This window comes from Pseudonaja textilis, chromosome 10 (genome assembly GCF_049901715.1).
Source record: "Pseudonaja textilis isolate UNSWEBS1 chromosome 10, rPseTex1.2, whole genome shotgun sequence".
Lineage (NCBI taxonomy): Eukaryota > Metazoa > Chordata > Lepidosauria > Squamata > Elapidae > Pseudonaja > Pseudonaja textilis.
Window position 1 is genome coordinate 114,432 of NC_141999.1, and position 17,781 is coordinate 132,212.

General features: G+C 54.2%; 1 protein-coding gene across 3 annotated transcripts; it reads right to left on the reverse strand.

Annotated features, from left to right (window-relative positions):
• Window positions 1-664: 664 nt before the first annotated feature.
• On the reverse strand, window positions 665-17,687 carry FHL3 (four and a half LIM domains 3). Of its 3 annotated transcripts, XM_087939454.1 has the most exons (7): window positions 8,356-8,768; window positions 6,857-7,468; window positions 3,894-4,076; window positions 2,445-2,619; window positions 2,191-2,360; window positions 1,887-2,073; window positions 665-1,795 (listed from the first exon to the last, which is right to left on the reverse strand). In XM_087939454.1, the coding sequence occupies exons 2-7, from the start codon at window positions 7,034-7,036 to the stop codon at window positions 1,644-1,646; spliced, it is 1,047 nt and encodes a 348-aa protein (XP_087795580.1). In that variant the 5' UTR covers window positions 7,037-7,468; window positions 8,356-8,768; the 3' UTR covers window positions 665-1,643. The 3 variants fall into 3 exon arrangements, with proteins under 3 accessions (XP_087795580.1, XP_026558574.1, XP_087795581.1); XM_026702789.2 differs by lacking the exons at window positions 6,857-7,468; window positions 8,356-8,768 and adding an exon at window positions 17,598-17,687; XM_087939455.1 differs by lacking the exon at window positions 6,857-7,468 and having other exon boundaries at window positions 8,356-8,837.
• Between the last annotated feature and the right edge of the window lie 94 nt (window positions 17,688-17,781).

Consider the following 17,781-nt stretch of genomic DNA (forward strand, 5'->3'; position numbering starts at 1 on the left):
CCATCCACCCCCTTGGGATGGGTTCCAGACGCTGCTGGCCAAACAAACCTGATCCGCTTCCTTTTTTGGGAAGAGATATCCCACCACTAACAGATCTCAGCAGTAGAGAAGCACTAGGTGCTCGGTTGCCAAGGGCCTAGAGTGGGGGCAGAGCACCCCCCCCCTTCAAATGCTACACCAGCCACCCTCTTTGCATGGACCGTAACTAACGTAGCCGAGTGCCTTCTACAAGCAGCAAAAGGTCTGATCCAAACTCACTCCCTTTCCCGAGCTTTCTGAGCCCCCTGAACGGGAAAGCCATCATACCCTGTAGCTTACTTTGGCTGATGTTCCCTTGCTATGAGCACCGCTTGCCAGAGTCTTGACTTCTGTTGCAGGCATTTTGCCCTCCTTCCCACTCTGGAGAGCCTTGGGCTGCAATTGGTTGCGGTGAGAGCAACCCCTCAATTTTGTCATGGGGCACCTTTCCCCTTCCTTGCACTAAATCCTGGGTGGCGAAGAGGTCCGGGCACACTCAGCAGCATCAGGTGGTCGGTGGTTTGGAGGAGGAAGTGCTGAATTCTTTTAGGATTTCGGAAACAGCTCAGTGAGAAGACGAAACGTTGAATCCAGCATAGAAAACCCATCTCATGCCCCCATTCTCCAGGTGAGTTAATAATGAACACTCCATTAACATGATTTATTAGAGAAAGTCAGAAAAGGAGGGGAGAGATCCACGGACTAGAGGTAAGCAGCTCCACCAACAGGCAGATACCCAGCTGTGGTCTCCCCAACAGCAAAGCATTTGAGGGAATGGCTACATAGTGCATTTAAAGGAACATGCAGAGCATTTCACCAAAGAAAAGTAGAAAGAAATCCAGGCCAGAGAGAGCAACAAAGCCCCTTCCTTCCAGGTGGGCAGGCAGACTTGAAGGGTGGGAGACTCCCAGGACAGAAAGAAGCAGGTAGAAAGTCCAGGCCCAGAGGCGGGGAAGGGAAGGAAGGTCAGGGGACTCAAAACTCAAGCCGAGGGGTTGGGAAAGCAAAACATGGGAGCCTTTGCTGGTGCCTTGCAAACTTTTTTTTTCAGAATCCCCCAGGGATTCCTGGAGACAAAGCAAAGGTGGGGGGGGCTGCCAAAGGGCCAGCTGCCACTCCAGGACTTTGCGGGGGTGGGGGGTGGATGAGAGAGATGGTCCCCCATGGGGGCCTTGGGGACGGAGGTCTCCTTTCCTCTGAAAAAGGGGACAGCCTGGGAAGAAACATGACGGTGGAGGGGGGAGTGCTGAGCTTGCTCCTACTAACTGCTGGACAACCGGGGTGGCTCCCAGGGAAGAAGCACTTGGGTGGGAGGCGGAAGGCTGCTGCCCTCTGAGAGGCCCCGCCCTGCCCTCTTCCGGGCCCAGAGGGAAGTGGCCCTCCAGGCAGGTCACGGCTGGGGGTGGGGTGGACTTCACTGCCATGCTGCTAGTGAAAAAGGGAAGCGGCTCGAGCTCCTCAGGCAGCAGGCCAGGTGAGAAGGCTGCCATTTTGGTCTGGCAGGAAAGGCGGCTGGCGCCAGTCAGCAAGAATGCCAGGAAGGGGAGGGCCATCCCTGCCCTGCCGCCCCAGGAGGGAACTTTGGCACACACACAATCTGGAGGGCAGCTGCCTGGGATGCCCTTTCAGAGGCTGCCGGCACAATCACGACACAGGACCTCGTCGTTGTCAGGGATGAAGCCCTTGCCCACCAGGGAGGCAGCACAGCGGGAGCAGATGAAGCAACTCTGGTGCCAGTGGCGGTCCTCAAAGGAGATGTACTTGCCTCCCCCGAAACCTGTGGAAGAAAGAGGAGGCGTGGGACCCTGCAGGGGAGCTGGCTCTCTAGAGCCCTCCCCAGGCTGGGGGACCCCCCCCACTTGACTCACCTGTGATGGGCTTTGCGCAGGCACTGCATTTCTTGGCGTAGAGGCTGCCAAAGCACTTGACGCAGTAGGGCTGGTCCTCCTGGGAGGTGAACTGCTGCCCAGCCAGGGGGGCCTCGCAGCCTGTGCAGACGAAGCACTCCTTGTGCCAGGGCTCGTCCCGGTAAGTCACTCCTCCCTTGGTCAGCGACTGCGAGCACAGGAGTGGAAGCTCATCTCAGGGGCTGGCTGGGGCCCCCCTGCCGCCCTAGGACGCTCCTACCAGCCACATCCCCCTCCCTCCCCCCTCCAGTGGCCAAGACCCAACCTGCTTGCAGCGGGTGCACCGGGGCGCAAATTTGCTCTCGTAGCAGGAGACGCAGTAGTACTCCTTCTGCTCCGGGATGAAGGAACGAGCGCCAATGGGCTGCTGGCAGCTGCTGCAGACAAAGCAGTGCTCATGCCAAGTCTGCCCGTTGTACTCCAACTTCCGAGAACCTGTGGGCAGAGAGAGGGGGGAGGGTGAGCCCCCGAAAGCCCAGGGGCTGCTGGGCCTGGGTTTGGGGAGAATCATCACTGCACCTGGCATGACCACCTGCTGGCAGGCCACACACTGGGAGGAGAACTCCTGGCAATAGCAGCTGTTGCAGAGCAGCTCCTGCCCCTGGCAGGTGAAAGGCTCGTCGGCCAAGGAGCGGTCGCAGCGGAAGCAACGGAAGCAGCCCTCGTGGTAATGGCGATCCTCATAGTAGAGCTCCTGTGGGGGGGGGGGAGAAGCAGGGGTCAGAGGCCAGTTTCCTTCTGCTTCCAGGCACCTGGGATTGAGGTTCCTCTCCCTCCTGCGAGGGGTCTCTCCAGGCGTGCAGGTGGCCCTAGAAATAGATGAGCCCGTCCCTGTTGGCTGCCACCTGCAGCTCTCTCCAACGCAGACATATTATTATCTGCTTTGGCTCAGCCCAAAGCAGACGAGGCGCTGCCCTTGCTCGGGAGACCCATCCACACGGGCAAACAAGACTCTACCCAACAAAGGGTGAGAGGAGACAGTGCCAACACCAGAAGCAGGCTGCAACAGACCCCCTTTACTTTGCCCTCTTTACGTCTAAAGCACCGTCATCACAGGTCCCAACACAAGGTAGTACACACCAGGTCAGGGGCTTCTCTTCCACTAATGGGACCTGGCCTATCAGGACGAGGGGGACAAACTTGGTGCAAAACAATTAAGTTTGGCAATAGCAACAAAGCCATATCAGGGCCTTTCAACCTCCCAGGACATCAGGTTATCTCCAAGTAGCTGTCTTGGAACAAAGACAGGTGAGCAAGAGCTTTCTGGGTTTGCACACATCAGACTGTCAGGCATTCAGGCTGTCTTCATAAAGACAATGGGCTTTTTAAAAAAAAAAAACATCACACAGACATGCATACAAACAACTGATAAAGCTCTTGAACTCCATTTTAGACTCAATCTGTTTCTGCATCATCACCTCGCCTCCCTCCCTCTCTCCTCTTTTGAATCCTGTCAATCCACCCCCACCTAAGGCAAGGGCACCTCCAGAGAGCAGACTGTTTCCATTTCGTAGCATGTGTGAGTCAAGAGACTCCTGGATCCCTTCTACACATTCTCAGGACTGGAACCTGGAGAGATTGCTCCAAGGAATGTACCCCGGTAGGCATAGTAAGGGCCTTGGGGGGAGAAGGACCAGGAGCTTTCATATTGGGGGCTAGGAGAGAGGAATAAACCAAAGAGGCCAGCAGCTGAGACGATGGGTCAAAAGTGGAGCCTCCAGAAGGCCAAGGTCTCTTCTCCAGGCCCAGGAGCCCAAGAAGTTGCTCACTGAGGTGGCCGGCCTTCCTTAGCTATCCTTAGCCCCAGGGGAATGCTGGGGGGCCTTGAGGGTGATTTCTTTTGGCTACTGTCTTGATCACCTGATAGCATTTTATATTTTCTCAGGCTCTCCTTTTAAAGGTCCCCTGTGAACTGGGGGGGGGGGGGGGGGGAGCAGGGGCAGTCTGAGCAGAACTGGGGCACCTCACCCGGCAGTCATGGCCAATCAGCTCCTTGCACTCATCACAAGTGTTGGCAAAGTGTGTGTCATAACATGGGATGCAGAAAGGACCCTCATCTCCCTGGATGTACTTGCGCCCGTAAAGAGACTCCTTGCAGCTGGCACAGTCAAAGCCTTCCGTCATGTTGCTGGCTGGAAGTTGAGGTGCTTCCTGGGAAACAAGAAAAACAAACCGCCGTTGACTTCCCCAGCCAAGTTTCGGGGGAAGATCTGCCCACCTTCCTTTTCTAGGCATACCCACACAAGCCGGGGGAAGGAGCTGCACAAGCCACCCCTTGCCCTGGTGCTGAGTGGTGAAGGAGCTGCAAGGTAAACAGAAGCTTTCAGAATCCAACTCTGGACGCAGTTTTCTAAATGTCTGGAGGGGCTCAGTGTTCAGCGGCTCTCAGCCTTCACTGGCGATGCCAGCCGTCCATTTAAAAACTCTGAGTTTTGGGGACACCCTTGGCTAGGGAGCCCTCCAGCTTCCCTTGGCTCTCAGCCAGGCACCCATCTGGGATTGGGGGCAAATCCATCACTCCACACTGGCAGAAAGCCAATTCTCCCCAGAAGCTTTCATAGAGGCCGCCCTCCCACATGGCCAGAGTGGTGAGGAAGGGAGCACCTTTGCTCTGCCCTGGCCTTCCAGGGCAGCAAACGCAGGGGAGTTCCTCCAGACCTCTCCTCTCCTGCCAGTCACCTAGACAGCTTCCTCATCCGATGAGCAAGGAACTGCTGTCCTCTTACAAGAGAGCCAATGGGCTGGTCTCCAGCCAGGAGTTCCCGTGTTAGCATGCCTGGACTAGCTGTCCTGAAACTGGGAGAGGGTGAGCAATCACTGTAGCCTCCAGGAAATTCCAGCATTTCAATTCTTTTTGAAATAAACCAGAGGAGGAGGGAGTATGAAGAGGGAAACTGCAAAAGCAGCACATGCAGTGCCATGTTGCAACAGAAGCTCAACTTCCACTGATCCTTGCCAAGCCAAAGGCCCCATCTCCTGGCACAAGGGCTCTCTTGAGCAGAACCATCACACCCTGGCTCTCCAATAGCAGTGAATGGCTAGCCAATGGCTAGTTTGATATTCCACAATATGAACAAAATGGCTAGTTTTACAATCAATAATACCTGTTTAGCTGCTATATAAGAAAGACAGGCCTTTATTATTTGATCTAACAACTCCAGTGAACCTGCTCTCCTGCAATATTCCAAGTGGACGGCGTGCAAGCATCGTCTTTTGTCCCTTCTCCAAACTAAAAATATTTCCTTATGTTTGAAACTGGACGTCCAACAGTGTCCAGGGACAACAGCCCTCCTCCTATGTGCTCCTCATGTGCTTAGAAACAGAGGCTATTTTGTAGGTCTCACTATGCCTCACTTCCCTGTGAGTCAACATCTCACCTCCACAAATGGTGAGAATGAGGCTCCCACAGCAGTGGGGGGCAAGAGAGCCAACTCCTTAACAAATTCCTCCTCTAAAACCAGAGTTTGCACTTGGGCAATGGGACGGCCTGAAGGAAACAGGAGAAGAAAGGGGAAGCTTTCAGTGGCGCTCAGTGAAACAAACATGGACAAGAGCCTGCAGCTGTGGACCTGCAATGCTGGTCTTCCTGCCTGAAAACAGTGTGGTTTGCATCGGTTGCATTGGCAAGTTTGTGACAGTCTGTGAAGAACCGGAGCAGCAGCAGCAGAGGGTCACACCTGAGTTGGTGAGAAAGGATGTGCAAAGGATGTGCATGTGCAAAGGCAGGAGGTGCTAGAATGAAGACTTCCTCCACAAGAAGACAAGACGAACTGGGAGCAGCCCAGGAAAGGAGGGCCATGACCAGAACCGAAGGCGTTAGAAGCCCTCCAGAAACCTTGTTCAGGCTCTTAGAAGCCAAACATGGCAACAGAGAAAGAGAGGCTGGATCTCCAAAGCCTGCTAAGGAGGAGATTGTGCCAGATAAGAAGACAAAGAAGAACCACCAGTAGGTGGTGATTCATGACTACAAAAGGAATGGAAACAAAAGGTATGTTGACTGGACCTATTAGCTGAAGAGTTACACTGTCTGCCTGGAGTAAAGATCAAGGACATGTCAGGACAACTCGCAAGACCTTTCCATTCCATGAGGCAATCATCCCTTCCTGCTTAGAGGTGTGGAAGACATGGGGGGGGGGGGAGATGCAGCCGAGACACCCCAGGCTCCTCCATCCATTTGGTCTTCAGGCCTCTTTGACCGACTGAGAGGCAAATCAGATCCCTGCAAGTCATGACACGGCTACACAAAAGGGGTGACCATGGGGGTGGGGTGGGGAAATGGTTTCTGAGGCCAGGGCCTGAAACATCTACACAAAGGACACTTGACATCAAACAAGGGTTGGGTGGGGGGGAGAAACGTGCTTGGTTAACAAGGTAAAATTAGTTTGGGAGGCTTTAAGTAGCAATTGAGGATGAGAAACCCCGTCCCATAGAGAGACATGCATTGTAGAAAGGGAAGATGTTGCTGGAGGAGGGCCTTTTAGAGTAGGGGTCCCAGGGCCAGGGCCCATTCAGAACTAGGCCGGGCAAGGGGCAGGCGAGTGCACAGCTCCACTTGCACATGGTGTGAGGCTTCATTTATGTGAGCAGCGGGTGCACCCAGAGAGCTTCACGTGTGAAGCCATCGCTTGCACAAATGGAGCTTCACACACAGGTGTGATTGCCTGCCACTCAAAAGGCACCATTTCCTCTTCCCTGGCCTCCCCCACCGGTCCGCAAAGTTGGCAAGGGTGGGAGCCACGGTCTTAAACCACCTGAAGAAAAACCAGAATATTGGCTGATGAGGTTCATGACCTCCGCTGCTTCTACAGTAACGCTCAGTGTAAAAAATGAGAGCGAAAACAGGACAGGCTCAAGGGAGATCAGGTGGAGTCACCAAAATGCAACAGTTATTCAAAAGAAACAGAAGCAACAAGAAAGGCAGCAGGATTTACTTGACAGAAATCTAATCCAGGGTAGCTCTTTGTTTTGAGTGAGTTGAAATCTCCAGGACCAGTTAAACTGCAGGGAAGAAAGGAACCGAAGGGCAGGCCCAGGCAATCCTTTGGTGCCTTCATTTGCCTTTGAGAAACCCAGAACAGGGGAGTGCAGGGAGGCTGGGAAAGGGCCCGCATGGTCCCTGCCTCGAAGGAAAAGGCAAGAAAGGAAACTCCGAGAAATTACAGAGCAGCCTCAGAAGAGCACATGGAAAACGTCAGCATGGGCTTTCCTGCCAGATCCATCTCATGCTTTTGACTGGATAATTTCCCCAGTGCATTGCACACTGCTGTAAACGTGTATCTTGTTTTCGGTGAAGTATTAGATAAGGTCCACTGTGGCAGGCTGCTGTTGTTCTAGGATTCTTAGGATTTTCCTGGCCCCCAAAACATCTTAAAAGATGATGATCAGTTGTTATTCCTCATCAAATGGAGGCATGCAACAGGTGAGATGCCCCAAAGATCATTCCTGGCCTTTACGATTACGGAATGATTAAAATTTTGGATCAAGAAGGATTAAGATGGAGAAAACGCTTGTGAAATTTGCACAAATGTAGAATAGTTCATACCCTAAAAGACAGAAATATACAGTAATAAGATTCACAACAAACATGAGAGATAGGGGAAAAGGGCTGAGAGTAATGAAATTAAATTTAACATAAATAAGGAGTAAAAAATAATGCTCAGATATGCAACTGAATAGGACCCAGCAGGGCCCCTATCAGCTAAGAAGCTGTGCCCTTTTAGGTGGGTGAGGGGGTGGTATCATGTTCCATAGACAGGATAGCAACCCCCCCCACTTCAGTCGGATGCCTCTCAAGGGCTGTCCCATTCTGGATGCCCCCCTCCCCTTAAGAAGACTTCTGGAATAGGTTCAATGTAGACCCCGTGAAGAACAACTGGAGGAGCTGAGAGAACATCCTTCAAACATCGGGCTTTTTTTCTCCTTCCCAAGGGAAAGCCCCAGAGCAAGGCATCTGCTCCAGAAAGGCATAGGGTACAGATTCACAGGACTGGAAGGGACCTTGCAGGTCTCCTAGTCCAACCCCCTGCTCAAAAAGGAGACCCCATACCATTTCAGACAGGGATGGAACACCCATAACCTCTGGAGACAGGTCATTCCACTCGTTGTGGCAAGCATGGCCTCCCTGTGTCTAGGCCCTTTGAATTCTTGTACTGGCCTGCGAGGGTTTCTTTGGCCTGGAGGCAACCTTAGGGGTGACATGCTAAGCTTATTGGTCTGCCAACCAAGGAGGCTGGAAAAGAGATGCTTCCCACATGACCTGGTCTAGAACCTTCCCTTAAAAGCCTGCTTCTCCTTCCCTCCTGTGGGGCCAGAAGCAATGGGAAAGGCATTTGTCCACAACAGACAAAGTGTTTGAAGGCTTCCAGAAAGAGTGGAATTGTTAAAGTTATTAAGTCATCCATCGCAAGCAATTCTTGGAATTGTGGCTCACCTGGGGTCTTCTGAATAACTCGACTCCCTTTTCAGTGAGCCGAGAGCCAAGTAGATGGGCAGATGGGGAGAAGCAGCCAGCAGTTCCCTGGCAGCCCAAGACGAGAGAAGAATGCACCTTCTTCCCCGGCCTTGGCAACTCTGCCCTTTGCCTTCCCAGAGCCCAGCATGCTTGAGCACAGGCCCCACAGCCAGAGTCCCGGGTGGTCTGATTATCCAACCCGTGTCCTCATCGCATGCAGGGCTCCCCAAAACAAGTAGGGCTGGAAGGGAGGAAGCTGCTCTGTCGCACTCAGGCCAAACCAAAACAGAAAACTGGAGGTGGAGACGGTGCCCCTTAGAACTGGCTGGGTGTTCAGCCGGGGAGGCAGCAGCTCTCCATCTTCCACATCCTCAAGTTGCTCAACTGCTCCAGGGAACTTTTTTTCCCCAAATTTGGTCAAAACAGGCTCGCTGCTGCTCTGTGCTGGTGACTCTTTGTTTGGAGAGCTGCCATGGGGAGGGGAGGATATAAATCAGGTGTTTAAGGGTGTGAAGGCTTTGCAACCCTCCCTCCCTGATGAGAAATCAAGTCAAGTGGTGGGATCCTGCGTACTGACAGTCAAAGGAACCTTTGATCTCTTTTCCAGCAAGGAAACACCCCCCCCCCCCATTTCAGTCAGAAAAGACAGAGAGCTGACAGGCTCAGGCTCTTCTTCTCCAGCCATCTGCTGCTGTGTGTTTCGGAGATGGGGGGAGGGCCGGGGGTAAAGGCTGGATAGCATTCCCTTAGCAGCAGAGAGCCTGGGCACGGGCCATCCAGGATCAGTTACAGCCCCAGCACAAGCCCACAGGAAGAAGAAAGCCTCTTCCCTTGTTTTAAAACCCTGCTGCAGCAGAGGATTCAATGCTCCCAACCCACCGGTCAAAACCACCCACGTTCAAGCAAGGAGGCTGTTTGTGCAGGACTTTTCTGGGAAGAGGTCCTTTGACCTTTCAAGGCCCCGATGAATGTCCTCTTTGGGGCAACGGTTCAGAGGCAAGTCATCCCATTCCACCGGGAGATTTGGTGGGAAGTCTCATCACTGAGCTTGGCCTTCCAGGCCCGAGAAAGCATGCTGACCAAACCTACCCAGTTCTAGAAGGCGCCACCATGAAAGGGGTTGGGAGGAGAAAAAAGGGACATCATCCCGCGTCCACCTAAAAAGTCCAGGGTACTGGGAAAATACCCCCCCCCCCCGGGCAACTGTGAACCATGGATCTGAGAGGCAGCCCGAGTAGTCGTCCTCCTGGAAGTAAGGAGTCTAACTCCTTTCACATTCAGAACTCCCATGTCCGCCCCACTGTAGTTGAGTTGATGGCAAAGACTGAAGTTAGGGTCTGGACCGGGGATGGGGGGGGACAATTTCTGATTACATCCTGCTTTGCTAGGAGCCCTCTGGCAGGGGATATACACCCTGGGGAAGAGGCCTCCTGATTTTGTGGGACCTGCATAAACAGCAGGTGAAAACTATGCTCAACTTGCAGCCCTACTGGGTAATGAAAGGAACATGCCAGAGAGACGGTGTAAAAGCATCCTGTGAGGCTGGAGTCCTGCCAGGGTTGAGAAATGCCACCTTGAAGTCACCACAGGGGACTTCCAGCCCAGGACACAGTGCCGCTTCTATTCCTAAAGCCCTTCAGGAGAGACGGCACCGGGATCTGCCCACCTGGCCCAGCCTTCTAGGAGAGCCTCATGGGGAACTCCCCGCTCCTCCTAAAGTGCGCAGGAAACGGATAAGGCAGGGACCTGCTCCTGGGGTAGCCCCTCTCATTGGAACGTCCTCTGGACGAGCGAGTGGCTTCCACCCTGTTGGCATTTCTCAGAGCAGATAAAGCCAGCAAGATTCCAACAGAGCTTAGCCCAAGCTGACTACATGTATTTGTGGTGATGTAGTGGTTATGGGTGGACAGGTTATTCTATTACATTATTGCATTACTCCACTTCTATTGACTGGCAGTGCTGCCCAGAGTCCACCAGGATATAAACACTGTTCAATAAGCCGACATCTACCATGATATTTTCACAGGCCTCCTCCAAGCTGCCCTGGGGGAACTTAGGCACCACCTCTTGCATACATCCTCAGACGTGGGAGGGAGGGAGGGGTTCGAGTATAAAAGGTTGGCGTGCTGCTGCTGCTGCAGAGCCCTGACCTGGCATCTTGCCAGCTAAGAGGGCTTCTTGGGCCCTCCATGGTGGCTGAGAACCTAGGAGGAAGAGGCGCTCTCAACAAACAGCCGCTGGGCTGAGGCTGAACATGCTCAGCCCCCAGGTGGGTCAAGTACACTGCAAGGGAGGGTGACTCTGAAACCCACAAGGAAGCTTCCTGCTCGGCTGAAAGTTTCACCTTTGGGCAAAAAAGCAGTTGCAAAACACCCAAACCTGCCGGCGCCAGGCCTGAATCACTGAGGAGACAGACTGACACCACCAGGGAGGGAGCCAGTTGGCTTTCCGCATTCTAAGCTGGGGACAGCGGCCTCTGTGACAGGAGTTATGGGCACCACTGGAGGACTGGAGACCAGGCCCCCTTCCCCTCTAAGTCACCAAGAACGTTGACTTGACGGCACGTATCCGATGGGGCGTCCCAATCGGACAGCACCATCTGAAAAGGCAGAATAAGGCACCCTTGTTGCAAAAGGCAAAAGCCAGCTTACGTTTTTAATATAAACTAACTTATGTTCTTAATGCCGGGGATAGGAAGAGGTGTGAGTAGGATTATCCATCTTTGCTCTGCCCCCACTTCCTCCACCTGGACATGCAGGGGACAGCCACAGGCAAAGGCAGAAGAGCCAGAGGGCCCAATCCAGGGCCCAATCACTGGCAATCTGTCCCAAAGGCTTTGCACTCATGAACCTCTAAACACGTGGAGGGGATAGGGGCAACCTTTCCCACCCGTCCGCTTTCATTTGGTCAGCACGAGAGTTTTCAGACAAGAGAACTGAGGAGGATTGCATCTGCGTATTGCCTCTATTTTGTAAAAGGCCTTTACAAACCAAATATCAGCATTTATTTACCCTATTGTCAAATATCAGCCATGTTTAGTACAGACCTGCTGCTCAGGAGAAAACATTTTTGCTCCTTTATCCCACCCCCGCCCTTCACCCTTCCTTGTCCTCTTCAGCTATCCTTGTCACTCCGACTGGAAAGCTTTGCCATGCTTGGGATTCAAACGGAGTCATATCCAAATTAGTCCTGACTTTTGACAGCTGGCAAGTCAGCTTCAGAGCTTTCCAGACAAGAGGCTGAAAGAGCAGTGGCAATTTGAGCCCCAGAGCCATTGGTAACTTTAGGCTCTGTATCAAACACTCCAATACAGTCTGTAGTTGCTGCAACACCCTGGTTCAAAAAGGAGCCAGAAACCCAAGCAGTTTTCACTTCTTTGCAAAGTTGGGTCAAGGGCCAAGATGTTGTGAAGCACAAGAATGCATCTCAAGCAGAAGTGCCAACCTGCTTATCGGTCAGTTCAATGGTGCAGGAAATGTCAGCTGCAATGCTCAAAACCCCGGAACAATTAAATGTCTATCATTCTAAACAAGGGTGTGGGGTATATTGGTATCTGATGTGAATTCTTGCAGTCTTTCGTCCGAGAGCCCTTTAAAATACACATAGGTACAACAATAGCAAGCCTCTCTCTAAAGGTGAAGAGCAAGTGGCGTTTTGGCAGCTCCCAACGGACACACAGCAGCGCATGCATTTCCCATCCAACTTTAGAACAGAGTTGCCTAGAAAAGAGGCCAAGAGCAGCCTTCAAGGAGGAGGCAGCAGGGGCGGCTTCAAGGAGTCTCCCTTAGGGCTCTTCTTGAAAGGTGGTTCGGCAGGAGGGGACCAGACTGAGCCTGAGGGTGGGGACCAATGCACCATCAGCCTGGAGTCCCTGGAAGAGACCTACGTCCAGCCCCCCTTGGAAGTCCAGAAACTCTTATCTGGTGCCAATTTGCATTGACTATTGGTAGACCCAATCCTGGTGAATAATAAATGTGCTTTTCAATCCTATCCTGGCTCCTGGTTTTTTGTTCAGTAGCTGAGTGAGAGAAGAGAAGGGTGAACCAAATGGTGGCTACATATGCAGGGGGAGGCTCAGCTTTGTATGGAGGAGCAGCACATCCTCCGCAGCCCCAGACAAGTTCTCCCTGTCATCATCTCTTTGTGCAAGGGGATGATCTACTAACACCCCCCTCCCGGCTATAGTTACACCACCCAATGATCACTCTGATTCCTGACCAAATGTAGCAAAAAGGGGCGGAATCAATAGACGGTTGGCACCCAAAGGCAACCGAGGAACAGAGCTGCCTGCGACAATCCCCAAGCCTATTTTGGTTGCTGCACAGCCTGGGAAAGACTAGGCAGGCATGTGCTGATGACAAAGAGAGCAGGTGGGAAAGGGCAGCTCCAACCTGGGAGGACACCATGGTCTTGGCCAGCTGCTTTGGACCCTCCAGGCACTCCTCTGAGCCAGGATTTTTGGTCCGAGATGCCAGGCATTAGTGAGAGCAGAGGATTCAAGCCAGCAGCTGCTCTTGGCAGGAGACAGGGCCTTGGGGGGGGGGAGCCCCCCGAGATTTTGTCTTGAGGAAGGGCTCCACTGCAGCTGGAGGGCTGCTGCTCCCTTAAGGTTTGTGCCCAGTGGGTTTAACTGCGTTCTCCTGAATGCCTTGAGGCCCTGTCAAGGGGATCCTTGCAAAGAGACCCCCTGCACCTCCCACCTGTTCTGCCAGAACTTGCAGCAGCCATGGCTGGGCCGAAGAGGGCGAAGCCTGCAGGCAAATGCTGTGCATCGGAGGCTCTGGGCTGCCCACAAGGAAGCAGTGGGCGCTCTATACCCTGCAACCTCCACTTTCCTCCCACTGAGCCAGGCACAGGAAGTTGGTCAGCATTGGGAGCTTGAGGCCTCTCTTTTGGCACATCAGGGCAGCATGACTTAAATCTGGGTTTCCCCTTTCCTTTTCACGTTGCCCAGCCAGGGACCTTTGGGGAACCCAGGGCTGCAAAAGGGAAAAGAGCATTCCCAACACCCTTGTGTCGTGGGGCTGCCGACGTGGATCCTTGGCACAGACAAGGCCGCCAAGATGCCCTCCATTTGCCCGAGTCTATCCCCACAACCCTGGAGGGGATCAAGGCCAGCCCAGGAGGCAGCCTAAGCCTCCTAGCACCCAGGAGGGCAGGAAGCAAGTACAGAGCCCCCTTCCCCACCTGGGAATCAGACCGGAGCCTGGTAGGAGGTGCAGGGAGCTGCCTGTCTTCTAGGCTTAGGGCTTACCGTGGCCTCCCTGAGGTTGTGAAATGGATCAGCGGCTGGGAGGAAGGGAGAAGAGGGAAGAAGCCACATTGCAAAAGCACAGCCACGCCGCCCTGGGCCAAGCCTCTCTGAGCAAGAGCTTGGCTTCTGCATGGGAACCTCTCCAGATCCCTCAGAGAGAATGGCTTCATCCGACAACAAAAGAGGTGGTTTCTCCAGGAAGGCGGGCTGGCCTTGTGGGGGAAATGGGGTGGAAAGATCTGGAGAAAGAACATTCCAGACCACTGAGTCAACCTGCCCAGGGCTGGGGGCGAGTTGGTGGATGCGGTGGCTTCTTCAGCAGCCTCAGAAGGGATCCCAACCCCAGAAGGCTCAAAAGGAGGGGCTCTGGAGAAGCCAACTCTCTCTGGCACCCATGTTGCAACCTCAGGGGCCCCAAGCTCACAGGGTTTCTCTGTACCTCTGCCTAACCAGCCCTTTGGGTCGCTATTTATTTCATATAAAGTATCTGCTTCGCTGGGTGATTCATGGAAGACTGCGTGGATCTTGAATGATACCTGGTTGCCAAACTAGGATAACTAGTGTAGGATAAATGCAAGAGAACTTTTAAACAGGAAGTCGATGGTTACTGCATTTGCAAATCCTGGTTTTGAAAGACCTGGGTGCCTGGGGAGTGTTTGAACAAAGGATTTATGGGTTGCCCCCAGGCCCCAATTTCCTATTGCTTTATGGTGTAGCTCAAGATATGTGAGAGCCAGGTGGCCTTTGCAGTGAAGGAGACAGGGTGAAAAGCAGCCCCACCCCTTGGCATGGACTTGCAATCCAGCCTGGACCTCAAGAGCCACTTCCAGGTCCCTCAGCATGAGGTCCATGTAGAAGCAGGAGGGAGACCATGACTCATATCTCCAGAGTCCCTGACCCAAACACTGTGGGAGGGTTTGCAACCTCATCCCCCCCCTCCCCCCGGGAACCTAGGAAAATATTTGTCCCTGCTTCTTCAATCTGTCCCTCGCTGGAAGGACGTGGCCCTTAGGGTGGAGAGGATACCAGAAGCAGAGCAAGGGCCTTTTTCTTAAGCCAACTCTCAGCAAGGAAAACAGCAGCAAACAAGGGGACCAGACTTCATCATAAGCATCGGCCAGGCCAGAGAGCATCCTGAAGGCATACTTGCACCCGCACCACAGTCCCATGCTTCCAGGCCAAGCTTTGAGCTGCCGACCAAAAATTCAGAAAGCTTTCAGCATCTTGGCCAGAGAATGAGGAGGTGGAGGGAGGCATCTCAAGGTGCTACAGAGGCCACGCAGGAGGCTATGGGCTTGAGCTGGCTTTTCTGCTTTGAAAGCCAGCAACAAGACGCTGTTAGGCTTAGCGGTGCCTCGCAGCCAAGTCCATCTCCAGGCTGGCTGTCCCTTGGCACCGTTCCTGGGGATGGATCCCCTACGGAATGCAGCATGGCCCCACAGAAAGAGCTGCTGCTCCAGGAATAGCAGAGATCCGATTTAATAGATGCTGCGCACCATTTCCCAACCAGCTTTACTGAGCCACCATTTTCTTTGGCCAGAGTTCAGCAGCCCTGGCAGCGCTTATTTTGCAGCAGCAAAAGTTCAAGGCAATGGGCCACCGGAGCTGATTGTTTGGCTTTATTTCCCCCCCCCCCGTCCCCCCCTAAATATGACTGGCTCCCTCCCTGGCTGCACTGGAAAGAGCTTTGAAATCCTCTATCTTTCCGCAGGCTTCAGATTTTCTTTAGGCTACATTGCTCAGGGTTCTTGTAGAGCTGGGAAATCTGTAATAAATAGAGAGCTGGCCAAGTGGGCAGGAAGCAAATTACGCATTTTGCCAATGTGCATACGGGTAGATCAAACAGATTTTAATCAGGCAGTTAGGTTCTGGCCTGTGAGGGGACTCAAGCTTTCCCCAGGGAAACAGGTCAGACTGTACAGAAAACGGCAGATATATCTGAGAGAGCAAGTATTCTGCCAGTAACTAAGCTGATTTGCTGTCTTTGGATCTCACAAAATGCCCTCCCCCCATCTCCTCCAGGCACCCCCAGCTTCCAGAGTCACTGGAGTACAGTGTGTTGTGAGAACAAAGCATTGTTCAGTAGTCGCAAATATATCACATATATAGAAAGCCCATATCTGGCATTGCAGTGGCTAGAACTCTTCCAGGCGCTGCATGACCAGTTTAACTTAGAGTAGAACTACTCCTTCAACCTTTCAACCCTGTTGATGTATCCCAAGGTTACAGTGATCACACTACTGGCTTAATCTGTGGTCTCCTAGGACACCCAGACCTTTGCACACACACACAATTGGTGAGCCAAATGTCCCTTACTGCGCATCTGGTTTTCCCTATTTAAATGCAGAATGCCACATTTCTCACTACTGGACTGTATATTATCGGAGAGGGCCCAGTGTCAAATCTAGCGAGATCCCTTTGAAGACGGGTTCTGCTCACCAAATTGTCTTCTATGTCAATCCTCCAAATACCACTCCATCTAGAAAGTGGGTGGTATGAGGAAATCAAATAGTCTCCCATCCTCATGGGTTGGCATTATTGGCCCTGAGCTTATGCTGACCCAGCCAGCTTAATGGCACAGCATCCCAGCAAGAACATCCTCCAAGCAACAGCTAGGAGTTCCTGGAATTGAAGTCTCCAACTAAAATCCTCCTACGGCTGGAAGCCTCCCTGCTTCCCAACGAAAAGCCAAAACCACATCCTGGAGGGGGACCCTGGTCAGGATCTTAACACACCCACACATCAGAACAGGAAAACACTGTGCAAGTGCTCTGCAGTCAAGTATTATCATTCCACCTCGCTTTTTTCTCCTAGTCTGAACAAATGCAAATGATTCCCCCTCCCCCAATGATCTCTTCACAGAAGTGCTGCTCTTTGGCGATGATGCCCCAGCAGCTCCCAGAGGAAGCCCTTCACGGCTGGGGCTCCAGGAGCCCCTTTAGGATCGAGCAGCATAAGGCGTTGCCTGCTAAGGTGCCAAGTGGGCATCTCCAGAGCAAGAAGGGCCCCGTTCTTTGAGGGCTCAACCTTTTAGCCATCCCTTCTCATCAATGAGGAGGCCTCGCCTTCAATGCTATCGGGGTAGGGGGACCAGGAGAGCAGCCAAGTTCCGGTACCGCAGGGACCCTTTTACCGAGACGGCAGGCGGGCTGGGCACTTGCTTCGGCCAAGTTTCAGCTGCACTTTCCAAACGGAATGAAGGAGAACGAACCCAAAGTGGACGGGGGGCGAGGGGGGTTCGGAGGTAGGAAGAGGTGGCAGGCAGCGGGTGGAGCACGAAGCGGGCTGCCCAGCCCAAAGCCCTGGGACGGCCACCAATTTGTGCCCCGCTGCCACAGCGCCAGGGCGAGAGAAGGGACCCAGCCCTGCCACCCCTGGGCACCCGCTGCTTCCAGAAAGGGAGTCCCCACTGCCGGCAGGGGACGGGGGACCAGAGCCCTTGCGAAGGGAGGGGGGCAACTGCCCCGAAGACCTCCGCTCCTGCCTCGCCCTGCACCGCAGCCACGGGGGCGGGGGGTGTCCTGGGAGTCCATCCTGGGGGCGGAGGGGCCGTTACTGCCCACCCAGCCATCCAGCGGGGCCACCAGCCTCGCCCTCCCGGAGATCCGGGCAGAGGAGCGGCGGTCCCGGTGACTCCCTCCGAAAGGCGGCGAGGCTGCGGCGACCCCCCGGAGCTCCCGCCCCGCCCAAAGCGATCGGCTCCCTGGAAAAGCCCCTCAGGAGCGCCGGGAGGGCTGCTGCCGCCCGCACTTTGGGAGGTTCCCCGCTCCCGCCGGGCCCTTTCCGCCCCCACCGACCCTCCCGAGCTCCTCCGCCAGCCGCTCTGCCCCGAGCCCTTCCAGACGGGGAAGGCCGAGACAAAGGGGCAAGGGCGTCCCCCCTCCGATCGCCCGCCCGCCTGCCCGCCCCCGCCCCGCTTCGGCAGCCGCGGGGAACGGCCGCGCCGGCGCCCCTCGCCCGCTCTCACCGGCAGCGGTCCGGGCCACGGGGCCGGTCGGAGGCAGCCCGCCGAGTCCCAGCAGCCACGCGCACCGCCCGCCTTGGCCCCCCCGGAGGCGGAGCCTGGGAGCGCGGGGGCGGGGCCACCGCTGCCGCCAGGCGTGCGGGGCGGGCTTCAGAGCCAGAGGCGCGGCGCCGCCAAACCGGTTGGG

Excerpts from the sequence above, each read along its gene's own strand:
- FHL3 (XM_087939454.1), bottom strand. The coding sequence starts at position 7,036 with ATGCGGGCCCTTTCCCAGCCTCCCTGCACTCCCCTGTTCTGGGTTTCT. Across the intron at positions 4,077-6,856 it reads CTGGATTAGATTTCTGTCAA|GAAGCACCTCAACTTCCAGC; the intron begins GTAAATCCTGCT and ends CTTGTTTCCCAG. Across the intron at positions 2,620-3,893 it reads TGATTGGCCATGACTGCCGG|GAGCTCTACTATGAGGATCG; the intron begins GTGAGGTGCCCC and ends CCCCCCCCACAG.